Source organism: Anarrhichthys ocellatus, unplaced genomic scaffold, assembly GCF_004355925.1.
Source record: "Anarrhichthys ocellatus isolate YVR2014 unplaced genomic scaffold, GSC_Weel_1.0 scaffold1, whole genome shotgun sequence".
Classification (NCBI taxonomy): Eukaryota; Metazoa; Chordata; class Actinopteri; order Perciformes; family Anarhichadidae; genus Anarrhichthys; species Anarrhichthys ocellatus.
In genome coordinates this window covers 8,717,049-8,741,658 of record NW_022280031.1, presented here as the reverse complement: position 1 = coordinate 8,741,658, position 24,610 = coordinate 8,717,049, and the positions used below count along the sequence as shown (strand labels likewise).

The 24,610-nt window shown below is 40.0% G+C and overlaps 3 protein-coding genes across 6 annotated transcripts in view; all 3 read right to left on the bottom strand.

Moving 5' to 3' along the window:
• Positions 1-304: 304 nt before the first annotated feature.
• On the bottom strand, positions 305-3,030 carry rabif (RAB interacting factor). Of its 2 annotated transcripts, XM_031845751.1 has the most exons (3): positions 2,695-3,030; positions 2,132-2,344; positions 305-1,017 (listed from the first exon to the last, which is right to left on the bottom strand). In XM_031845751.1, exons 2-3 carry the CDS (start codon positions 2,273-2,275, stop codon positions 769-771), a joined length of 393 nt encoding a protein of 130 aa, XP_031701611.1. In that variant the 5' UTR covers positions 2,276-2,344; positions 2,695-3,030; the 3' UTR covers positions 305-768. The 2 variants fall into 2 exon arrangements, with proteins under 2 accessions (XP_031701611.1, XP_031701526.1); XM_031845666.1 differs by having other exon boundaries at positions 2,132-3,030.
• Positions 3,031-4,277: 1,247 nt separating this feature from the next.
• On the bottom strand, positions 4,278-10,777 carry adipor1a (adiponectin receptor 1a). 2 transcript variants are annotated; one of them, XM_031845324.1, is made up of 8 exons: positions 10,676-10,777; positions 8,930-9,142; positions 8,734-8,847; positions 7,762-7,933; positions 7,385-7,571; positions 6,694-6,881; positions 6,384-6,577; positions 4,278-6,033 (listed from the first exon to the last, which is right to left on the bottom strand). In XM_031845324.1, the coding sequence occupies exons 2-8, from the start codon at positions 9,074-9,076 to the stop codon at positions 5,905-5,907; spliced, it is 1,131 nt and encodes a 376-aa protein (XP_031701184.1). In that variant the 5' UTR covers positions 9,077-9,142; positions 10,676-10,777; the 3' UTR covers positions 4,278-5,904. The 2 variants fall into 2 exon arrangements, with proteins under 2 accessions (XP_031701184.1, XP_031701269.1); XM_031845409.1 differs by having other exon boundaries at positions 8,930-9,145; positions 10,676-10,768.
• Positions 10,778-10,909: 132 nt separating this feature from the next.
• inavab (innate immunity activator b) overlaps positions 10,910-24,610 on the bottom strand; it is a 15,310-nt gene continuing 1,609 nt past the window's right edge. Inside the window, exons 1-10 of one of the 2 annotated variants that reach the window (XM_031844974.1) lie at positions 22,539-23,092; positions 20,203-20,314; positions 17,935-18,068; positions 16,278-16,400; positions 15,938-16,169; positions 15,715-15,768; positions 15,201-15,504; positions 14,347-14,478; positions 13,441-14,146; positions 10,910-13,156 (exon numbers count right to left, since the gene is read on the bottom strand). In XM_031844974.1, coding sequence (XP_031700834.1) covers positions 13,064-13,156; positions 13,441-14,146; positions 14,347-14,478; positions 15,201-15,504; positions 15,715-15,768; positions 15,938-16,169; positions 16,278-16,400; positions 17,935-18,068; positions 20,203-20,257 — 1,833 coding nt within the window. In that variant the 5' untranslated portion in view covers positions 20,258-20,314; positions 22,539-23,092 and the 3' untranslated portion in view covers positions 10,910-13,063. Of the gene's footprint in view, positions 13,157-13,440; positions 14,147-14,346; positions 14,479-15,200; positions 15,505-15,714; positions 15,769-15,937; positions 16,170-16,277; positions 16,401-17,934; positions 18,069-20,202; positions 20,315-22,538; positions 23,093-24,610 lie in introns of those variants that run through there. The other variant, XM_031845058.1, reaches the window with a different exon arrangement.

The window sequence follows — 24,610 nt, the reverse complement described above, 5'->3', positions numbered from 1 at the left end:
CAATATGATTGGGACTTGCCTCGTTGGGTACTTGAGAATTGTGAGACCGTGCATGTGCTTTAATAACAATTGTATAAGAAGTGACAGGTTCTTGTAGCCATTTCAGCAAAAAGATGTGGAGCAAGCTGAATGTCAGACGATGATGCTCACTGTATTTTTAGGGTACAATCACGCAAATGGGGACCTGATTTTTCTCAACAGTGAGTAACTTATCTCCAGTATTTAATAATCCATCAAACATGTTTAGTGAATTCACCCAATTTATAAAATGACAGAAAAATAGTGAGAAATGTCCATCACCAGATCACAGAGACGCACATTTTATCTTCAAACTGCATTTGTTTGACCACAAGTATAAAATCAAAAAGTATCCAATTAACAATAATGAAAATTAGTCAATTGATTAATCTGATCGTTTTAGTACTCAACTATTTTAATGAGTTAAACGAGCACTGACTTGTGTCAGTATGATTTTCATCTTTTAATCTGACTGAAAGTGATTTTGTGGGTTAAAAGACGCTGAGATGAGGGAGTTTAACATCACATTATCCAGGATGGTATTCAACATCAGCTTGCAAAAAAACATATTTATTAGAACAGCATGATCCTACTGTTAGTGTGATGGAGGAGAATGAGAGTAGCAGTCCTTTTATCATATACAACGTACACATACCAGTATATGCAAGTGTTTGGAGTAAATCCATGAAAAGATGCATAGCCTGACAACACATTTTTTTCAGTTCATGTGGGCTCACATATGCATTTAGACTATGCATGATTCACCCTTTCCAGAGCCACATAGAAACTTTTCTTGTCATCCAAACTGTGCCAGCCAATTGGTCCAATCTCACAATCTGCACAGATGAGATACTTTATTCTCCCCACGTCCTTAGTGAAGCCCACATTCTCAAAAGTGTACATGTCGTCCACAAACCAGTGGGCGGTCAGAGTGTCCCCGTCCACGGAGCCCTCTGTGGTGCTGAGGCCGCTCTTTTTCCGCATGGACGGTAGGAACAGCTGGTGAGTGAAAACATAGCCTCAGATGACATGAAAACATTTCTGAAAATCACGTAGGACTTAGTATATTCATGAACAGGTTGCCATGTATTCATATCTTTCATTGTATATAGTTAGACCAAGCTGGATCAAAGAGATATCAAAATCGGACTTCCCCACTCTGGTCCCTAGAAACCACCACTGGCTGGCTGTTGCTTGTCAAGATCTAAATGGCCAAAATATATATCGTGCTTACAGTGTATAAACCCTGGTGATGTCTCAGATCACAAGGCACCAATCCTCTTCATATTCAAGAATTAGACAGTCCGCCTGCTGATCTTAGACTATGATATTTACTGATGCTATCAAGACCTTTTTATTTGGTTTAGCATTCTCCTAAAGCTATGTATGTATCAGTTTCTGCCTATTGTTTCATTTACTGTTAAAACAAGTTTTCACATCATTTACTAAAATAAAAGTAGCAATACTACAATGTAAAAATCCCCCATTATAAGTAAAAGTAATGCATTTATAGTGTTACTTAAATAAAATAATTATTAATAACTGATATTAGCAAAATGTACTTGAAAAATCTCAATGCATTAACATTGCATCAGTTAGTGTTAAACTATAAAATATAATTGTACTTGTTATTAATGCTGATGCATTAATATGCAAGTGATATTTGTCTCCTGTAGTTGCTCGGGGTGAAATAATTTACTACTTTATATACGGTTGGGTAGTTTAATCTACAATAATGCGTAATATTTTAGAAATGTTTCATACGTTTTGAATGTAAAATCTTTGTTTGCAAATTAACTAGTAACTCTATCAAATACATCTAGCGGAGTACAACTGGAATAGTTCTCTATGAACCGTATTGGAACACTTGTAAAGTAGCATCAAATATAAATACTCCAGTTGTGTTCCTAAAATCTGCACTTAACTTCATTATTTGAGTCAATGTATATAGTTGCATTGTACCACTGGTTTTATTAACATGTAAAGCACCGTGAAATGAAATGGTGCCATTCACAAACTATTGAATGATTTATATTAACCGAGGACAGGCAGATTAAATATTAATATAGCAGAGCACTGACGTGAGCCCATCGCTTTATGTCAGACATCATACCTCCTTCTCTGCAAACACAGCCATCCCCGGGCAGAGCACTTTGGATCCGCAGCGCTGACACACGACCGTTTTGATATTCTTCCCGTCTTCAGAAACCAGGTCGGACCGGTCCGTGCCGTCTTTGGACTCTTGGTTACTGGCCATATTACGGTATCTTCTAACGGCCCAAACCGCACTGAACCAAGCTAACTGGCTTCTGTTAAGTTAGGAGTGCTATGATAACGAAAAGAACGATGGGGCGCACACAGTGAGAGGTCCGGTGTTACAAATATCCGGAACCTTCGTAGTCCGGAAGTCCGTGACAAATAAAATCAACGTTTACATGCTTCATTTATGTCCCAAAAAAATAATTATGGCAATCTTCATGCTGAACCACGGTCTGAGATATTTATCTATAAGGGTAGTTAGTTTAAAAAAACTACAATACTCACCAACTGTAAACCCCACCCCTTGCATCTGTGCTAACAATTAATTCAACAGACTAAGTAACAGACATCTACATGAACAGTAAACATCAATACAAATAAAACGCACACTATTGAATAAAGTCAAATAACACGTACCTAAATGTTGAAGAAAAGACAATGTTGAATATGACAATAAAATCGTAAAACAGAGCAAACTAGTTGGTCATGAAGTCTACCAGCCACTAAATGCTCTCGTTCAGAAACACATGGACGTGCTTTGGTTCCGGATAGACTTCTGCTTGTTCTGTTGACTAGAGTGTAACAACATTTGTAAATAAATATACTGTAGAAAATGACAATTGTATGGTTACATTTAATTGGTCTTTTATGGTCTCCATAATAATTGTGACTACGCTACACGAAATAGCAACTGAGTTTTGCAAAACATTAAGCATTTCTGACAATAACAGAAGATATTGCCGTTTGTGAAGATGAAATTGAGTTATGCAACGATGGTAGTAATACTCAGATGTTCTACTTGATACTTAGATGTTATGCCTTAGTATAAAATACCCCACAAGTAAAGGTCATTAATAATAAAAATCCCTTAGTAAAACCACACAAGTATTACCAGCAAAGTGTACTTAAAGAGTACAAAAAGTAAAAGTACCGAGTAATGAGAATGGTCCTTGTCAATTATTGATTTTTAATTTCTGGTGAATCTTTCTGAAAACAGAAGCAGCATTTTGATGTAACTCTAACTGTCAACTTAATGAAACTGAGTAAAACGTACAACATCAATATCCCACTATATAGTGAAGTAGAAGTATAAAATAGCATAAAATGTGTGCCCCATGTTCAACAAACTGCAGAAATGATGCAGGGTCACATATGCTACCCTACGATCTAGAAAACCTTTGCGCACTGGTGCCCTTTTAAAAAAAAAAAAAAAATCTATTTCGGCCCTGCTCGTCAGACACCACTGGGCCTCGTGTCCTGGCTGGACAGTCACTAGGCGAGGCCGGTTAAACTAGTGATGTATATTTTGTGAGAAGGGATTCGAGGCCTACGCATTTCACACAAGGGTCGTGATGACATCACTGGTGATCACCTCACAAAATAATCCATCAGACAATGTTTTCATTGATTGAAATCAGTGAAAAATGTAAATCAATAGACTACGCAATTAGTTAAAGAGTTAGTGTAATGCATAATCCAAATATACTTTTTAATTTTCAGAATTCACTGTTGTACAAAGCCCTAATCTACAAAGGACACAGTAATGAAAACAGTGATAATAAATATGTTAAATGATTGTGAAGCCTTGAAGGAGAAATGCTTTCTAATTATGTCTGATTTATCATCCCGATAGACTGTCGTTTGGCATTTTAATGCAAATTAATTATGGATCAATTTATTTCAGCAAAAGAACAAGTGAGCAAGCATTTTCTAGTGACATTATTACAGCTGTGGTGTCACACCACACATCTTTCTGCCCCAGTTCCTGGTCTCCAGCCAGCAGCTAATCCCAGGAGATTAAGGAAAACAAGGAAGATCCTGTTGTGTCGCCTCGGTTTGTGTGCTCAAAACATGGTAACCGTTGATCTCTACTAGTAAACACAATTTTGTACGGCGATAAAACACGTGATAAACTGCAGGTTTAATCCTGTTGCCTTCAAAGTTGCTTACTGCCGATGTCATAGGCTTACATTGTAAACGATTGACAATTGGACACCATGTTTGTACATGTGGAAAAAATTTATTCCAATAATTTTCCAAGATTACCATTAATAAATATTGATGTTTACATTTCAGTGAAATGTATGATTTATCACTTTCTACACAGGACATTACACAAAGTCGAGAATACACATTGTTTTAGTCTTTGTAATAAAGCTCGAATAAGTTGATCTAGAAAAAGGAGTCTTAAACAGCAGTTGATACAACCTATCCATGGAGTTTTACGTTCAATAAAGATTTGATTGTATATATGGCAAGGAAAACAAGAAAAATCAACATCTGGAAATCCATGAAGCTCCCTCGACTGTTAAGATAGGCCGTTTTATTTAAAAACATTTCCATTGGCCTAAGGCACAGGAACACTAAAAGTTTATATCAATCATACATAACACATTTTAAATCCCATACAGTGATTTAACGTTTTGAATTTAATAGTATACACTAAGGTGCATTTGATATTTACACCTCTCATTGCATCTGAAATCTAGAACAAAAGAAACATCTCTAGCAGACAAAACCACAATTTGACCTCTCCAGATCTGTACATTGTGCAACGCCCAGAAACTATTACTCTGGAAATGAATCAACGATGTGTTGTCTGACTGAAGCAGTACAGCAGGGGAGCTCTCTTAACTTCTACATTTTCTATGCCATTATGTCATTTGAAAATCATTTGTTTGGGACTTTTGTCAATTCAAAACAATGCATCCAAATGCAGAGGAACTTAATTTCAAAATTCAGTTCAAAGAAACTGAGAATATCAGTTAGTTTAAGTATCCAGTCCCTTCATTTTTGATCATTTTGTTAAGAATCCTGATGAGTATTGCACCTTGTTTTACCACATCTATCGATCACATTCATAAGATGTATGTGCTATGTTCCTTTCATAAAATTGTATTTCATTTCATTCTAATGTGATTTTAGATTGAATAACTGGGCCTTAAGAGTAGAGTTCATGTTTTATTGCAGAGTGGGCATGGGTGGCTTCGCAGTGGTCCTCCAGGTTTTAACACACAGCCGCACAATCAGCGTCAGCACAGTTAGAAAACAGCTGGTGTTTGTGCAGGCCCTCAACCACCTAAATGGTCCTGGACTGCTCTACACCTCACTCCTGGTGGACAGTACATTCATCCTCTAACCTGCATGAGACCGGGAGGCAGGATGGGACTGGTTTACAGTATGTGCCCTTTGCTACAGCACAAATAATACTCTCTGTGCCCTTGGTGCAATGGTAACAGAGTACAAGGAGGTTGGGGTACTAGTGAGCTTCAAAGAAGTGACCATCAGATACAGGAATATACGATTTTGGTTAAAATCCCATTTTGACCTTACTTGAAAATGTAGACTTCAAATTTAATACGTATTGTAGAAGTAGTGCCAGTTGAAGATTCCCTCCGTAGTTCAATGGCTAGTTAATGCTACTTTATTGGAGCAAAAAAGAGCCGAACAGAAAGACCACCAAAACCCAAACAAGATGTTAGCAAATCAGAAGTACAGAAGGAGCAATAAGTGACTATATTGAATTCCAGCAGCATTTTAAGTGATTGATTGTTTGAGTGTGTGGTGTGGTGTGTGTGTGTGTGTGTGACTATAAAGAAAAGTATGAGTAAGTCACAGTCAGGCCTCTCAGAGTAGAGTGTCATCTGTACACCCCCCCTCGAGGCCGTAGCGGAACTCCTGCAGGTTGGAAACCCCGTAGAAATGGACGAATGCTGCTGCCACAACCAGAACATGAAAAATCTGATGAGAGTGGAACTAGAAGCAGAGAAAGAGATGTTTATGTATTAGTTTCATTCATTATCATTTGCCAGTTTGATCAAACAAAAACTAAAAAGAATACATCCATTGTCTACAGCTGTGTCTGAAACTGCTCCTTTGTTTAGCAGAAATATTCACATTTGTTAACACTGCATCGTGTTCATCACACAAAGATGTCTATAAGCTTGGCAGATTTTCTCTCCATTAAGCCGATTGAAGTTTAATATCATCATTAGTCCATTTTGAGGGGGGCGGGGGGGGGGAGGGGGTGGGGGACGACTGTTTGCGCTACTAATCATCTGGCTTTCCTAAGTTCTGTTATGTAATGTAACACATCAAATACTAACCCAGATGTCACACTTTCCAGGAAAATAGCGTTCAGGGATCCTGGCTGCATACAGACCAGCCCCAGTGATATACATGGCACCCATCAGGTAGAACCAACCCATCTGGCCGACTGTGGTGGCCTTAACAAAGCCCTCCTCGATGGTGAAGTGCATGGTGGGGACAATGCCGCTTAGCCCAAGACCCATGAACACACCTAAGAGAAGCATGGACCTTTGTTACTTTCATCCACAACACAATTATAACCCCAAATCAAACATTACAGAGGAAACACTATCAAAAAAGTGCATATTATCCTCGACTGGTTAGCACCTGCTCGTGTAGGTCTGTGACGAGGTGTAGAGAACCGGTCCCACTGTGCAACTATGATTGCTGCAATGCCGAGGACACATACAATGGTGAGGTAGATAAGTCGAGGCTGAGGAGAACAATAGAAGGAGTAGTAGAGCCAGGGCACGAAGGAGCCCATGATCAGGAGGGCAATGCCCGAGTAGTCAAGCCTGAAGAGAGGGGGTGACAAAGAGACAACAGCTGGGTGTTTGGCCGGAAGATCTGCTTGTTGCAAGAAAGCTGATGTTTTCTCATGTTTCTTAACACACGTTAACAACTATGCTGTGGATTTTTGATTACTGTCATTTTCACAGGAACATCAATACTTAGGGCAATAGCTGGTACATTTCTAATTCTATCCCAATGTAGCATACAGGTTGATAATTCAGCCTAAATTAACCTGATGCCACAGCAGTCTGTAAGCGTGAATGCACTCATCTAGCAGCTTTAACCACAGATCAGTATGAAGCCATTTTGCCCTTAATAATGACTGTGGGTGTTTCCCTCATTAACTGTACTGAACTCTAGTAGTAGCATGAAGAACCATATGCATCCCTGAAATTAAGAACCAGTGTATTCCATAGCAGCGAGTCTAAAATAGTAAAATATGTTGACAGTGACAAACAACGAGGCCAGTATGTGTGAAGCAGTGTTTGACGGTGTGAGGCCTTACTTGGAGAAGGTGCGAGACACTTTCTCCGAGTGGCAGTAGACTGTATGAAAAAGCCAGGAGAAGCTGAGGCAGAGGACAGCTCCCAGGAAGAACATCCCAAACACCACTTTCTCTTGCAGCGGGGCCATAAAATACATGTTGGGCCGCAGCAGGGTTAACGTGCCCAGACAGATGAATAAGATCAGCCCTGAGGGGAGAAAATAGGCCAGTTTTACTGAGAGTTGACAAGAGAAGAGACCAGAGCAGCCCAGAGTTATCCAGTTAAAAGATATGTTAATAAACTAACATGTCTGGTTGTTAACAAGATTATAATCTGCTGCTAAAACTCATGTTTGTTAACATTTTTTGGGATGTTATGCAAGGCATTTTATTCTCACCTAACAGGTGAGTCCAGATGTTTCCTGTCTCAGTGTGAATTCTGAAGATGCTCCCAAAACAGGCCCTGAAGGAGGGCATAGGGGGCCGATGTCCATGCAGAAGGTAGTCGTTGTCCTTCAGCCACTCTGGCAGGACATGGAAAGGGATGACCCTCCAGCGCCCCTCCCAAACCTGAAAAGTAGGAATTGCTTTCACTCACAGACGCATACATTTACAACTAGCATATGGCTGATGATGCAGAGACTAATATTTTTGGTTTAAATTACTTTACAGTTAAAATAGTTTAAGCGCAGATAATCTTTATTGAAATTTAAGTCAAACTGAATTTCTGTAGTAGCAGTGAAATCAACACCTTAAATGTTGATTTATTGTTAACTACCTTACGGTTGTCTCCCATGGGGACTTGTGTGAGTCTTTAACAACACACAACATGCGTCTGACGTGGCATTACTAACCCCCCCACGTACGACTCACTCACACTACACAGCAGTGTAATCGCTGGTTGTTGCTGTTCACCCAGATCTGCACCTGCATGTCCATGAACCTCTCTGCTAAACTACAACAGACCCCCCACACCTGTTATACACTTTTGAGACAAACACGGTGCCGAGTTTCAGCTCATGTTACGTTGGCGATGCAATATTTATGCTCGGTGCCAAATTGTGCGATGTCATAGGATCTTTTATTCTCCAACAAACATTTAACAATCACAATCAACTTTGTTAAACTGACATTTATACCTGTGGTAACTACATCAATAATTGTCATTGTAGAAATCTGTGTTTGTTCTTTCCGTCTACAGGTGGGAGCAGGTCGGTGAAAACAGATTGGATAACATGTGCTGACCTGTTCACACCAATCTCACACTTCTGACTGGCAGTTTATCACAATAAGATCTGGACTGGTGCCGTTAACTGAACTGGTACTTATACAAAGTTGTGTGTTTAATTAAAGTGAGAAGACATTTTTACCTTGTGTACAAACTCCTCCATCTTCTCCATGGCGTGGTGAGCCTGAAGGGGTAAGGTCAGGACCTCTCCCACCTCATCATCCTCCTCTTCCTCGTCAGCAAGCATTGCGGCTCCCTTTAAAGAGATCCCAAGAGAACACTGACGCGACTGAGCCATAACAACCTTTTCTCTGGGATTTTTTGTGCAACAGTCCTACCTCTGAAAGGACGCCTTTAGATGCTGCCTGTCGCCCCCCTACCTCCTCCAGCAGCGGCCCCAGCTCCATCAGCTCAACATCTGGGACATTACAGTCCTCAGAGATCCGGCAGTCTGCATCACTTGCAGACCCGTTTCGGCCTGACATAGGGATACTGCCTGATGACCCACTCACAGCCTCTGTATTCTGCTTCAGAAGGTACACTTCAGTTTCCTGCTGAGCAACCAGAATCACAATCAGCTCGACTGGTTAAGTATGTTGACGTGTACAAAAAAACATCAGTCATCAGTAGCGCTCAATAAAGTCTGCACAGCAGAGAACACATTTACAGGAGTGTACAAAAATATACATAGAGCTAAAAAAAAAGACAATAAGCTACAAAAAGATGTCAATATAAAACAGCTGAAATAGGTATTGTATAGATTATAAGTAGATATGCATGTGGCTGATAAATTATTAGCCAATAATTGAGAAAATGTAATTTTTAAGACTGTTCCAATAATGGAATTTCGGATCATAATTATCATAATAATGTGAAGCCAGGTTACAACTGCTGCAGACAAGAGATTTCACTTGAAAGGGTTCAGCTGTAAGTAAGAGAAAACCCAGAGTATTTTAAAAAGTATAGTATTTTCTATACCTTGTCAATACGATCTGACTGCTGCTGTTTTTTACGATCTGACATGTTTAAAAAATATAACCCCAGACACTCAAGTGTCTGGGGTTATATTGATATACATAAAAGTTAACAACAATTAAATATATTCTTTACTGTATGAATAATGAAGGCCTAGCAATCAAATAAATGCTGTGTCGTTTTTATCTTTCATTTTCTGCAATTGCAAGATTATTGTTTTTTGGTAATTTATTGGTATCGGTCACAATAAATAGGTCGGTCTTGACAAATCTATATAGCATCAATATACAGAGATGTGCATAGATAGGATACAGTACACGTGCACTACATACAGTCTGCACAGCCTAACATAACAGTGAACGGATATTATGTACATGTTATATGTGTCTATTACACTGTAGTATATAGTACAGCGAGGTGATTAAGTAAAGCAGGGTCATTGCAGATCAATAATTTCCCTTTTGAGTGATAAACACGTAGTGTTATCTAACTCCTGATTTAATATGGCTGGTGATTAATCTGGGTCTCACGTGAAATCTGGGTTACATCGATCAGACATTCACAACAAGAGAACAAAGGAGCAGCTTTAAATCTATGTCAGCAGACAAAATTATTCGGTCGACAATTACAGCAGTGACAATATCCCAGATATAAGATATAACATTGACATTGGACCCAAGACTGAAGCCGATAACACAAACGTTTAACCGAGTTTGTGCTAAGCGAAGCCTGCCAGACGGATGTTGATTAGCACCGCGTCAGAAGGAACAGGGAGTACAAAATGTAAACAACCGCAAAATACTGACGACATCCATCGTATTTAGGAAAGTTGAGTTCGTAGCATGGGTCTGCATTTCAGGTTGATTAAAAATCGCTGATACGTTAAGTTAGCAGGTCACGGATCGCTCGTGAATCGTCTTGCTAACGATACCTTTATGCTAACGTTAGCGCTGAGCTGTCGGATAACCAGTCAAGCAGGCGACACTGGTTCGTGGATCAACTTGCTCGAGATTAAGTCTTTACAACGACGCGAACATATATCGTTGTATAGACAAACCTATCATACTGTACCAACATGTGCAATGGCAATTTAAATATACATAAGTTACCTGACAAGGTAGCTTTAGAACCAGGAAGGTGAATTTTTTTTATCAATGCGCGAAACACAATCCTTTCCGGAAGTAGAGAGCTCTTCCGTTAACCCAACCCGAGTATTTATGTTTCAAAATAAAAGCACAAATTCACAAGTAGAAAAACTACATCCTATTGAATGTTTATCTATATATCTATATATATATATCCATCCCAGCACGAATCGCAAAGCGTTTTTAAAAAAAAAAAATGGTATTTGAAACCATATCAAATATAGTTTATTTAATACATTTCAGAGACAAGAGGTGTAATATTTTATACATCAGATGTATTTGAAATGCTGTGGCCAGAAATACTGTATGTTAACCTTTCTATACAGTGACTATCTATCTTGGGGATATAATTCACGATAAATAAAGCAGAAAATGACACAAAAAAAAAAAGGACCTGGATAAAAGTCTGTGACAGTGAGCCAGCATGCAAATACCAGGACCCTGAACCTGAAGCAGCTAAATGGAATTTAGCCATCATTAATTATACTCGTTAGACCTGCTTTTCCTATTGTGACATGTCAAAAATGTTTCGTGAAAAAAAAAAAAAAAAAACATATAGGAGGGATTAAATTAAACACTATGCAAACATTACTCTTTATTTTCCTCCACAGGGTTAACATTTTCACAGATGTATCAACAGCAACATAACGCTTTATTATTAAGTCCATTTAAACTAATTTAATGGATAAATAAAAAAAGACAATAAAAAAGAGGCACACAAGGTAACATGATTGTGGTCTGTTTTTGTATATACATACACACAATAAGACAGTCTTTACTGCTGCTGTTTTTGGCAAACTCAGGTCCATGTCTTCTTTTATTTCAAGTCTGACTTTCCATGGGTCCAATGGTAAACATCACAATAAATAAACGCATAAATAGATCAATGAGAGACCAGTCAGTGTGTAGCTGTTGTTGAATTTGCAGTAATTTGCTCTCATTCTCATATGATCTATCATAAAAAGCTTGTTTGATTGGGGACTTGATTGTGAATCACATATTGGCAGTGTTTAAAATACATTTCACCTCATAGTTGAAATTTTATCGGTTCTAACAACAAGAATGGCGTCTAGTCACAAACACTGATAAAGATTCTGTTAAAGCTCAGGACATGTACATCTCAAGTGAACACATCAATAGCTGCCAAGCATCAAGAATCTGCTTTTGTTAAATTTGCTACTTTATAACTCATGTGAGTAAATGAATATCTAGTTTCAACTAGTTGATTAAGTCCATTAGTAATTCAAGTTAACTGGCAGAGCCGCAGACATACAAAGGTATAAAAACAAGACAAAATAGCCTCCAAAATTACATGAGGACACAAGTGGGATCTTAAATTTAAGCAGCTCAAGTTCATCAACATGGTGACACAATCATGGCACCATTATACACAAAATGTAGTTAAAAAGGATATGCTACTCATTTACATTATGTCACAATGAATATATGTCCTTAATACAGCTGGTGAAAAGGAGCACTGTATTCTCCATCTACCAAACTGCAACAAGTAAAGTTCTCTGTCTTGAGCACATCCTCACAGACGTATGCATTAATGGCAGTGTGTTTGGCTACAGATAGCCACATCTAATGCAGTACTATGTATGTTGTATTATTAAGTACCTAAATCTGTTTTGTTGACAGCTTTACATGTGGCTATTTTGAAATAAATAATCATAATTCATCGGAGATTAACTTCAACAATGACCTAAATGTAAGTAACATGTGAAAAGTTACTTTAAAAACATTCACAATCTGACTACAATGTGCAATTTTGTGGAACATTTCTGGTTTAGAACTACTGCCAATTTGCTGTTAATTGTCATTTCATTTATAATTGCTTTTTTATATCATAATAACCCTGTAATGAATGACACAGAAATTGCTGATAATTTGTTTTTTGAGAAACTGAATGTTCAATTTTGAGCTGGCAGCAGATTTACAGTCGCAGGTTAAAACAGCTCTCACTAACATCACCAACAAGCACTCAGTTCAATGCTTAATTTGTAACCGTTAGTACAAAACAACATACAGACGGTCGACAAAAACAACAAGTACACTTTACAGTTGTGCTTGAAATCCAATACAACTGCTCTGCTTTGACGGTCAGAGAGATGTACAACTTTACAGTAACATTGGTGGCCGTAGTTATTGTACTAAATTGCATTATATTGAAAGACGTCCCAGTTTTTTAAATTCTCCCTTTATACGCCCAAACACAGGTAAACACGAGTCATGTTTGTGGGGATCAACAGTTATTTCGACTTCAACAACTTCACTTTGGTTGATTGGCAATGAATACAGTTGTAGCTTCTGAGTTCACAATGTTCAGTTTGCGGTCTTGGTGGCCGTGAGTTACACTTGACTTACAAAGTGAGAGCCATCATCTACAACCCAGTGGCCTTGAGTGTCATCTGCAGCTCTTTGAAGAGCCTTTCTTTGGAAGACCTGAACGTCAGCAAAAGAAAAAAGAAACAACACTTTAGTAGGATGCAAATATAATAGTAACAAATACAAAATGTATTTCATTTTCCAGCCGCTTTGGCACGTAAAAAGCTGTGATTTCCAATTATTATTCATTCCTTAAAAAGTCAGACACATTGTGGAAATGTGATGAGAAGAGCCCTGAACTACTATTGAAATAAGACAGTGACTATTCGTAACGCCACTAGTTGCAGTAATTTGGGCTGACAAACTGTAAGACATGTATCAAATGACTTTTGTCTGCTTACCTGTTCATGGTAATTGTGATTTTGGTGGAAGGTCGCCTCCCGAGTGGATACGTTTTTAATTCTCACTGCTCCCTGTCTGTCAAGAGAGCGAGACCGAGGGGATTTGAGCTGACTGCGCAGGTGCCATGACTTAAGCTGTTCATTCACTACTTGTTGAGGGAGGCCATTGGGGCGGTAGTGTGGATGGTCCCATTGAGCCGGGGCGGGGGAGAGTCGGACCTCAGGGAGTAAAGGCATCTGTGCTCTCCGGTGGGGCACAGTGGCCTCTTTATAGTAATACTCATATCTGTTGGAAGGACAGGGAGCCGGCTGGGCGTAATAGCTCCCTGCCAAGTCCAGATCGTGTTGGTAGACCATTTCCTGATTGTAATAGGCTTTGGGAAAACCGGTGCTGGACTGGTGCCTGGGATTATGGTAAAAGCCGGGGCGTGCGAAGGCTTGAGGTCCATAGCTGCCAACTGGGCTAGAATGCGGATGTGCAGACTGATATTGCTTGGGCGAATCACAGGGCATCTCCTTACACGGTGAGCTGTTGTAAGATGTAAACGAGTGTTCAGAGTTGCTATCCTCAGAGTTAACGTGGTTTCCGTAGTTCACCGTGGGAGGGAGGGTCTCTGGTAAAGTTATTGAATATTCTGTCAGTCGCCTCCGTGGACCTCTGGTGCGACCGCGGTCCTTTTCAAATGAAGATTCAGAGTTGGATATTCTGTGTAGACATCAAGTGCATTAGTATAGCCACTTAGCAAACACATGAACCTTTAAAAATATGTACATCTCACAGTCAAAAAAATCAAAAAAAATAAGTGGAGAGGTCAAAAATATCACTGCAATTTGAAGTTAATCCCAGGTTCACTATAGTTGTGCTGCGGACATACAGTACTGTGGATGTATTTGAGGTGCGGCTACCTGAGGGAGAGTTGTCTGTGCACTCGCATCTCTGGTGTGGAAGGCGTGCTGTTCGACTGAGTGCGGCTCAGCCTCAGGTGGGAAGCAAAGCAAGCCTCCAACGGTGGCAGCAATTCACTTTTGGCTGGACTGCTGAACGCACAAAATGGCAGCACAAGAAATACGTTAAATTTTGTTTCTCAGTTTGTGTTTTCATGCATCAAAACATCTTTAAATACTTAGGTAAATACCCAGGCAACAGTGGAAATACCAATGAATAAAAATGTGAAGCCAACTCAGTTAATAAAGCGGATTATAAAAGGGTTGTAACATTTTCCATAAATTGCTATATTGCCTCTGACATCCTGTGGCATTAATCCATTACACTGACAAAGCCTGAATTCTACCTCTGCGTCAAAGTGTCATAATCAATCAGAAGGATTCATTGTTCTGTATTCTTGCCATTGCTGTTGTAGCACCAGAGCAAAAGCAGATGGCAGTGTTGAACATTCATAAACATCACTGACATCTTTGCAATACAATGCAAGAATAAGAGCGTATGCACTAGAAACGACTTTGCTCGATGAGCTTTTGCCCAGAATCATTGAAAAGATTGAAACTAAAATTCTTGAAAGGGTGCACAATGTTTTGTCAAAGGCAGAATTGCAGCATTAATTATTTACTTTTTTTACTAATTGTTTTTTTCCCAGCATTTGCAAAGAATCCAACCAGGATCATTTCACTCTCAATCTTGCTTATGTTACTAGTAGAAACAAAATCTGAAATTCACGCAGCTTACTACAATCCAGTTAACCCCCCCCCATACTAAAAAGTTGATGAACAGGAAAGGAGTCATGATGGATGGTCGGTGTTACCTCGTCTTGCTGGAGGAGCGTGACTTCCTGCTCTTCTGGTAAGGTTGGTCCAGACTAGTCTCTGACCACGGGGAGTGCTGGATGGGAGGAAGGTCACATACAGGGCTCGAGTTTAGACTCAGCATAGAGTCAAGATTAGGACGGGGAGACTGGCTTGGAGTCACCGGCAGGGACTGTGGAGCCACAGATGGAGACCTGTAGGGGCCGTCTATGAAGGACTGTGAGGACACAGGAGGCTGGGGAGGATCGGCCTCTGCTGGGTCGGGGAGTCCAGAAGACAGCTGTGATGACTGACTTGTCACCTCTAGTGGAAAAAAAATAGAAATTATGTAATGTAGGATACCTGCAGAAATTTACTCTTGATAAATGTTAATATCGTCCAAATATGTTAACATATTCTTTGAGGAAGCATCTTCTATTTGGAGAAAACACATGAGCACTAAAAGTATTCAAACTACAGAAAGTTGGTCTTGTTCCAACTCTCACCAACACTAGATTTTAGGCTAAATCTTACCTTCATCTTGCACTACAGAATCAGACAGAGAGCTGTCATCAGATGTACCCAGATCTGAAAATCAGAAAAAGACACTTCGGTTGACATGTGAAGTATCAGACGATACATTTCGGTTTAATTAATGATTAAGTTATGAAGTGACAATCAATTAACTCCTTGCACAGGTGATTACAGATGGGATTTAATGGCTAACTATCTTCTAGTCTGGCCAGGCGCCTCTCACCGTGTTGTGCAATATTGAAAGCAGGGAGTGGCGATGACCGACCGCGCTCCAGTCGGAGCTGAAAAGCCGTCTCCTGCAGCTGTTTGAGTTTCTTCTCCTCCCTCTTGCACTGCTGTAAACGGCTCTTTTTAACAGCCTTACTCGGGTGATCCTCCTCGCAGAGCTTGCGCGCTGCCTCGTATATCTTCATCTGAAGCGCCAACTCAGCATCCACTAAACTCAGTTTTGACTCCTATAAAATGGCGCGGTGACAAGAGCGAGAAATCAGTGTGACTCTTGAAACATTGTATGTCCTTGAGGTTAGCGTTATTGTTTATAAATGCTGTTTTTTTTTTTTTACCTCTGCTCCTCGAGGGAAGCTTTGCTCGTCCAGTTTAAACGTAGCTCCAATACGTCTGCGAATCTGCGGAGGCTTCTCTCCCGGCAGCAGAGGGTAATCATCTGAGAGCTGGCCTGTCAACTCCTAAACCACACAGACAGTATCAGAAAGTCAAATGTCAGCAAAGCAACATTTAAACGTGACTAAAAGTTGTTGTTTTTCTTAGGACAGATGTAGTTAATCATGATTGGTAATCAAAATAGACATTTTTTTCAAACACTAATAAATCCTTTCAGTTCAGTTGTACAAATAAAGACACAGACACACACACACACACACCTCTTGAGAATTTATGTAACCATGCCCGATGATGTAGTATCTCATTCTGCTCTTTACATGTTGAGGCATATAGGTTCAAGGAATCGTTTGCACAATTCTGCACTTCCAGAGATTCCCTTTCACAACACATTCTTTCTCACTGTGTCGAGTATCCCTGTCCAAACCAACCGCAGAGCACGACGGCACACGGTTACCGGTCTAAGACTCATAACAACTGTTAGTTTGAGTCACTCCTAACCAGCCACCTGGGCAGACAGACAAACACGTAAGCACGGGCCAATAAGCTTACTTGTTCTTTTGTCACTAAGAGAAGGGAGAGGCATCACGCCTCCCATTAGTTCACCTGAGCGTGTCGCGACAGGAGTGCCCGGCCCCAGTGTCAACAGGAAAGAATGATCAGTCCTGGGATTTTACACCGGAGAACCGACGCATGGCAGGGAAAACACCCGGACGAATATGTGCCCAGTTTCGAAATGATTCAGTGCGACCGTTTTATGTCTTTCGTCCATTTGGTAATTCCCGGTGCAGAGAGCGAAGGAGAGGCAGATAATATCGTAAATGAAGGGATGACATGACAAAAGTCTCTGTCATGGGAACATTGAAATTACTTTGGCCAACTGAACCACCAGGATACCTCTTCAAAGGCTTTGATACATTAAAAAATAAAAAATAAATAATCTCATTGCAGCCACATTGTGCGGTTTAACTTCACAACACAATATGTCTGAAAGGAAAGCGATGATGTTTGTATTCTCTAACATCACTACGGACAGGAGGAAAGGTTTAAAGAGTGTTTGTTTCCCCTCAGTGGACTGAGACTGGAGATAACCATTGTGACATTAAGGACACTTTGAAGCTAATGCAGAAGAAAATGGAAAATTCATAAATTTGTTGTGTTTTTGAACCACTGAAACTCAAACCCCACAAAAACCTCAAAGCCCAAGTGAAGAAACAAAACGTTCTGACTCCCGAACAACATTTTCTAATTCCCCCACATCAGTGTGGACAAGGCTGAACACAGGTCACTTTGTTAACACGCAGTAAAATGCGTCAACATCCTGCACTCAACTACTCCACCTATTTAATCTTTTATAAAAGCCGCTGAATCACATGAAATATGGCAAGCGCACATTGTAACATCTGGCCTCATTAAGTAATGAATATTTTGACTTTTGTCTTTAGTAATGTACTACTACTAAAAACCTTTAAGATTTGAATGAGCTTAAATCCTCATGATTATGTGGCTCTTTAGTTCTGTGACACGTTGTCACTGTAATTCTAAAATGCAGTTGTTGTTTCAAACTGTTGGCCTGTTGATGTGTAGATTCATTTTACTTACAGCTTCTCGTATGCAGAGTTTCTTCAACTCCAGGAGGCAGAGCTCCAGTCGGTCTTGGAGAGCCTGGTGTTTGAGCTTCATGGCCCGCGTGTGCGTGGTCACATCCTTCGTATGCGTCATTGGGCTGTCTGAGCCTGCGTAACGCAACAAGAAAGAAGCATACAGACTGTTACACCTTATTTATTAAAGTACTCAACACGCGAGACCTTAAGCAAGAGGAAATCAAAGTTAGAAATGAATAAGTAAAGACCAAACTTAAAAAGGAGTGGACCATTTCATTCCAAAGAGAAATACAGAAAAATTGGAAAATTAAACTTTTTAATGATCATTTTGGAGACTGAGACTTGGTTCTGGTGCGATTGAATTGCATTGTATTACACTGAAAGGTGTTTTATTATTAATTGGCAACTCGGTGAACATAAGTGCATAGTGTGTGTGTGTGTGTGATGTATTTTTAACCACGATGAAAACAAAGTAAATCACATGTGTTTGAGCAACAAAATAATTAGTCATCAAGCTCCCTACTATTTCATGTTCTTCATGATGGTTGATGGTGATCTTTGCGTCTGCCTGTTATATTTTTATTTATATATTTTTTACTTTGCCTAGTTAGTATCCTGGCATGCTCATATTATGGTGCCCTTACCATTATGATGCTGCTTCAGAATAACTCTCAAGGCCACTAAGGACAACACAACGGCTACATTCAACACGACGTACCTTTTGTTTTTATCGTTGTTTTCTTTAGTGGCATGCAGAATAACTGGTGGTATAAACAATGTGCAAGTGTCCGACTGGTGCCGTCTGCAGCCTTGGGGACTAATGACATTAAGATTAGTCTCAGTGGCTGTGGGCGTGGCGTCAGGCAAACTGCATTGAGCTCCACATACCTTCAGAGATTATTAACAGAATCCCTGCAGGTACTGACAAACATCCGAGGTGCGACAGGAAAGAAGTGTGACAGCACCACAATAGGGCGAAGAATTCCTCTTCCTAGAGGGACAATCCCCCGATTCTTTGTCGACCGACACCTCTTCATTGTATCGGGCAGACATCACGTGTGTCAATCAAGAATGTCAGAAGGACCAGAATTAGAAACTGCTGGGTGTAGCAGCAACAAGACTACCAAAGTTTTTTGTTGATCCTAAATACACAATGTTACAGTGCAATGCCAAATCGGTTAATTGCTCTTTTAATCTGGATTAATTACGATGTATCCTACATGTGTCGAGTACAGCGACAAATCTGGCAGCAAATCACAAAGGACCACATGCATTTTAGTCCCTGACAGAGTTCCCACATTATAACTTGCTTTTGTTAAGTAGATGACTTGCTCTTGTTTTCAACTGGCTGGAATTACTACCTAAAACAATCGGTTTGGTCCGTGCTGAAGTGGGGAGTTCATTTCAGAGTGTAGATCCTGTTATTGAGATCTCTGTGGCCAAGAGAATTACAGCAGTAGCTGGTAACTCAATGTAATCTGCAACGAGTGTGTTATTCTCTGAAAGGAAGTCATAATGCTAAATATTTGTGTGAAGCAGAAGCGATTCAATAATGATCTTGAAACAAAAGAGGTGAACAGTGTCAGGAAAAGATGAATGTTACCAACTGGGTTTCAATTTAACAGCGGTGAAGTACAGAATGAGTAGGTAGATGTAAATTGTGTCTTTATCAGAAAGAGATCAACATCAAAAGTCTGTTTGAGGTCACTTAGCTGGTGTTGTGATAAGATTACCACGAGCTGGACTAAAGGTGCGTACTCGGTTTCAACATTGATTTGTGCTTCCAGCAAGCGTCTACTGGCTGAAAGAACTTGATGCTTTGCTTCTTAAATAATGAGTAATGTAACCCAAGGGTGCAGGTCTCACACAATGTTTTCAGTATTAATTATTGTCTGAAAAGTCAGAGAAGTTAAATCCTCTTTCACTAATTGACACAACTCAACAAAGCTGCCCAGGGTCCCTCAGATACACATCTGCCAACCAGCCAAAGACAATCTGCAGTCCACAGTTTGTTTCTACTAATTTCAGGTCTCATGATGTTGTTGATGTAGATTTTTAGGAATCAAGCACATGTGGACTTCTGCAAGCTGTTATATCCTGAGACTACATTAACGGAGGAACAGGCTTGATGATCAAGTTTAATTGTTATGTTGCATTAACGTGTACTACCTGGAGATACTTTAGAGCCTGGAAAAAAACCCTGCATGTATGTGCTTTCCTCGGTTTTTAAATATTTTTTAAAAAGTGAGACATACAAGTGTTTTACCTGAATGAAGGATGATGCCGCTGTCAGTGTCACTGATCTCTCCGTTGCCCTCCATGTCAGGGAATTGAGCTGTTGCTATTCGTTAGTGGATGACGTCGACGCTCACCATTTCCTGTAATGTATTATTTCAGCTTTAAACATCCGTCACAATTATCTACATCAGCCTTGATGATCACAAAAGTCAGGGATTCTTTGTGGCAAGTTCTTAAACATGTCCACACTTCTGAACGAGACAAGACAAGAGATAACTTCTATCATGAAAAACATTTAGTGACGACAGTATTGTCTTTTCCAAAGCAGAACAGATTCAAAGTGTAACAATGTAGTTTAGAAAGAGACCGTGTTTAAGCCTGCAGCGTCGAGGTGTCCACTCGGACAAGACACCTGAATATAAGATAGGATTAAAGAAACAACTCCAGACTAACTTTTCCACTTGCTGCCCACTTTCTCAGTTGGTCTCACGGGTACATGATTTGGTTGCACCCTCTTTTTGCTCAACATGGTATTGATCAATGACCTTGCATGTTGTCTTAATTTGCATACCCAGCCTGCACTTTCATCATCAGTGAGTCAAACATTTTGTTCTTCTCCTCTCTCCTTAGCTTTTATAGCTAATCAGCTAGAGCCCTTCCTTCTTTGAAACACGGTAACAGCTAAATGGATTGTTTGGTTAAGTTGTTTAATCGTCTGACCAGGTGAGTGAGTGACTCAGGTGTGACTTGCCTTCTTGACCATACAGTCAGGTGGAGTCATAGTCTCCCACAGCATGAGTAGTGCACATGTTGCCAAGTCTAGGGTGTGGACTGTTTGTTAGTCTCTGATGTCATATGATCGCCATTATCTCATTCCTTCAGATAAAAGGTTCAGGACGCATGAGCCGTATGTGAGCGGCTGGTGTCAAATAATAACTGTAAAACTCGTTGGTTCAATGATTAACCGAGAGGTTACAGGAATGTGCCGCTGGTTGCATACCAACACCCACCCGGGGTAGGACGCTTCCCAGCAGTCCCTGTTTTTAGGAACAGCTAGATGAGGTGAGGTAAAGAGCAACAAGAGTTGTTTTTTTTTCTCCATGTTGGTCCATCCTCTTGGTGATCCATATTATCCTGAACATGACATGAACATGACCCCTCCTCCTAACAGCTCACATGATCATGACTGGAGCTTCACTCCTTAGAATCACAGATAATTGTCTGCTGTGTTTGCTAAATTAAGGCTGAACAGCTGATGTCCAACATACTTAAATGACAACACAACCTACACTGCTGAATATAGTGCCGTTTCAGTTTGAAATATAAATGTAGACATATGCTACGTTTACAAAAATGCTTTCTTGCCATCGACTGGTACTTTTGACAAAAACCTATAAATGACTACTAAAAAAATGAACCAGTCTGTTGAATTTGGTAGGTATGCTACTAGAGCACAGGGTTTTTGACTATATCTACACACTATAAAACAACAAGCAGCTGTTAGTGTTTGAGGATCACTTAGCTAACTAATTTGATGACAGCAGAAATCAGAAAGGTACGGAAATAAACCCACTAGGAATGAAACTACTGATCATTTTCCTTATTGATCAATAAAAAAGTAGGAATAAATATGATTTATGGACTTTTATAGAAGTCTATAAAATGTGTGGAAATACTGACAAGTACCCTGTCACATGTACACAAAGCCCATTATGCTTTTTTTTTTAATCCAACCAACAGTCAGACAAGCAGCAAGTCTTCACACAATTAAGTAATGTAATCCATCAATAAAGACACAGACATGCTGTACTTTAAATCTGTGGTGTCCAGTCATAAGTCTCGGAGTGTTTTGAGATTTCAGATTCCACTTCGACAGTTGAATGTGTGCTAATTACTGAAATCCACTGAAACAGCAGCAGAGGCTCATCCTTCCACCGCACAAGGGTGGACTGAACTGGAAGTACTTCAGTAGTTTGATGTACTGTAGATGTACAGTACAGTATCTTACCTTCAAAGTAGATACAAAGAACTGCTTGTATACAGAGCAATCTGTAACATTTGTTTTGTAAGACATATTTTATCTAAGTCAAACATTTCTGTGAAGGTGCTAAGAAACTATACAAAACACTACCTGGAGGTATTTGTTTAAGTCAAGCGTGAGTACCACAGAAAAAACAAATCACACCGCACTGTCATCGTTTGTAAAAGCATAAATATCTATATGAAATATTAACCCAACAACACTATTAACACAATGACAGTTATTCCACATAAATCCAAATGAATTCACCCAGAAGACAATAGACAAAGTAAGTACATGAAAGACTGCCAATTAGACCACATATATAAAAAAAATCGACTTACTTTGTGAGAAACTTAGAAAAACTGTCAAAATCCTAAGAGTGAAACCTTTCTCAGAGAGTTGCCGACTTAACTGGAAATGCACAAAACTTGAGCTGAGCGGAGTCCGGACAGGAATGAGGGACTCGCCCACTAAGAGAGCGCTGCCTGGTGAAGAGGAGTGGCCACATACTGAGGGTTGAACACTTGAGTCAGTATCAAATAACTCAGCGCTCCTGTCTGAGCTTGAAACTGTGTCAACAACAATGACAAAGATACAAAGAGATTACACTTTACTTCACCCTCTTATCAGCATCCTAATAGGCGGTTGGTGGCAACCTGACTGAAATGTATGTCCCTTTGCAAAGGCACCATTACTATAAAACGTAGACACAGTAGGACAAAGACAGAGGCCCAGGAGAAACAAATGAGAAACAGCACAGAAGTCTAAAGTCTGGTTTCAGCTTTAAAACTATTCTTCAACTAATCGATTGGTTTATTGTCAGAAAGAAATAGCAAAAATGAGCTGATTTCATCTTCTCAAATATGAAGGTTTCTTGCTTTTTTTATATGTTGCATGATAGCAAATTTAATATATTTGTGATTGTCCATTTTTTTTTTCACCATGTTTTGTATGGACCAAAAAAATACTCCATTAATTGAAAAAGTATTCGACCGATCAACCAATAATGATGAGTGTATTCATTAGTAACCAACAGCAGTGTCTTGTTCAACTGTTTCACTTTGTACATATTTCTGGGTCCAGGTTTGTGGGACAACATGCAAGGTGTCTAAAAGCCCAAAACCCCATGCTTTGATCACGGGTAATAGATGACTACGACTGGATAACTGACTGTTAACGACGCTCTGACTCTTCACCTCGTCGGTTTGGTTTTCTTACAATAAACTGTGTCAGTGTCAAGCTCTATTGTACAAAGATCAAATATCTGGTCGAAGCATTTCTACTGCCATCTCCTGGATGTTTCAAAGGGCTGGTACGACTTACAAATGTACCATCTTAAGATTTGCAAAGAGCCTTCTTAACTTCACCCCTTCTCTTCTGACTTCCAGGCTACCAATGCAGAGGCTCTTTTGTGGCCTGCCGTTTTTTTTTTTTTTGCCTCGACTAAAAAGAGGGAAACGCACGGCGGTGGTGGGACAGTATGCATGATTTACTGGGACCAAGAAGCAGCACCTGCTCTCCAACTGCATGGCTCACATTCATTCGGAATCTCAATATTCATTTTGGCTTTCCAGGAATGTCGGTGCTTAGACACGCAGAGAAAAAGGTCCAGCAATTCCCAGACACTCAAGAATCAGATCTCAAATGACACGGCACCCAGGAAGCAGCAGCCACAGGGACAAAGCAGCAGATATTTGGTTCAGTGACTCGTATGGTTAATAGAATAAAAGAGCAGCAGCGTCTTGTGGAAACAGGCAGCATACAAAGTTTGAGCACCTAAAATCAGATATAGGGGAAGTGAAGTCATGCAAATGAGTAATAATCTCTTCTGTTGACGGTAAACAACAGTTAACAATAGAATTGTATTTGTCACACTTTTCCTCTTTCAATAGCGCACAGCTGTGCAGTTAAGTCCATCTTTATGTGACGACTAGTTAAACATCTTCCCACAACACGACTGTACGACACAGACACTCGTCCTGTGTTGAAGTAGCCAGTCGGTGGATGTCATGGGTAGTTTATATAAACCAGGGGTCCCCACCAGACAGAGATATAGCTTCGTGTAGGCAACACAGCAGCTGGCCAAACAAATTCTTGAAATATTCTTGAGTCCTTTTATACGTGTACGGCTAGACTACTGCTGCCAGTGTGTCGAGCCATCAGCTGCCAGGGATCACACATTTCCCCCTCAGTATTTTGCAGCTTGGCTCTTTCCACCAACTGCCAATGGATCATTTCAGTGTATTGATGCTTAAATCAAGGTGGTGTCATAAAAACAAAAAGGTTCAATGAGGTTACACTAATGCACCACAAACTCCTAAAACTTTGAAAAGTGAAACAAAGCCATTCTTGGAGCTGCTGGGTTCCTCTCTCTCTCTCTCTCTCTCTCTCTCTCTCTCTCTCTCTCTCTCTC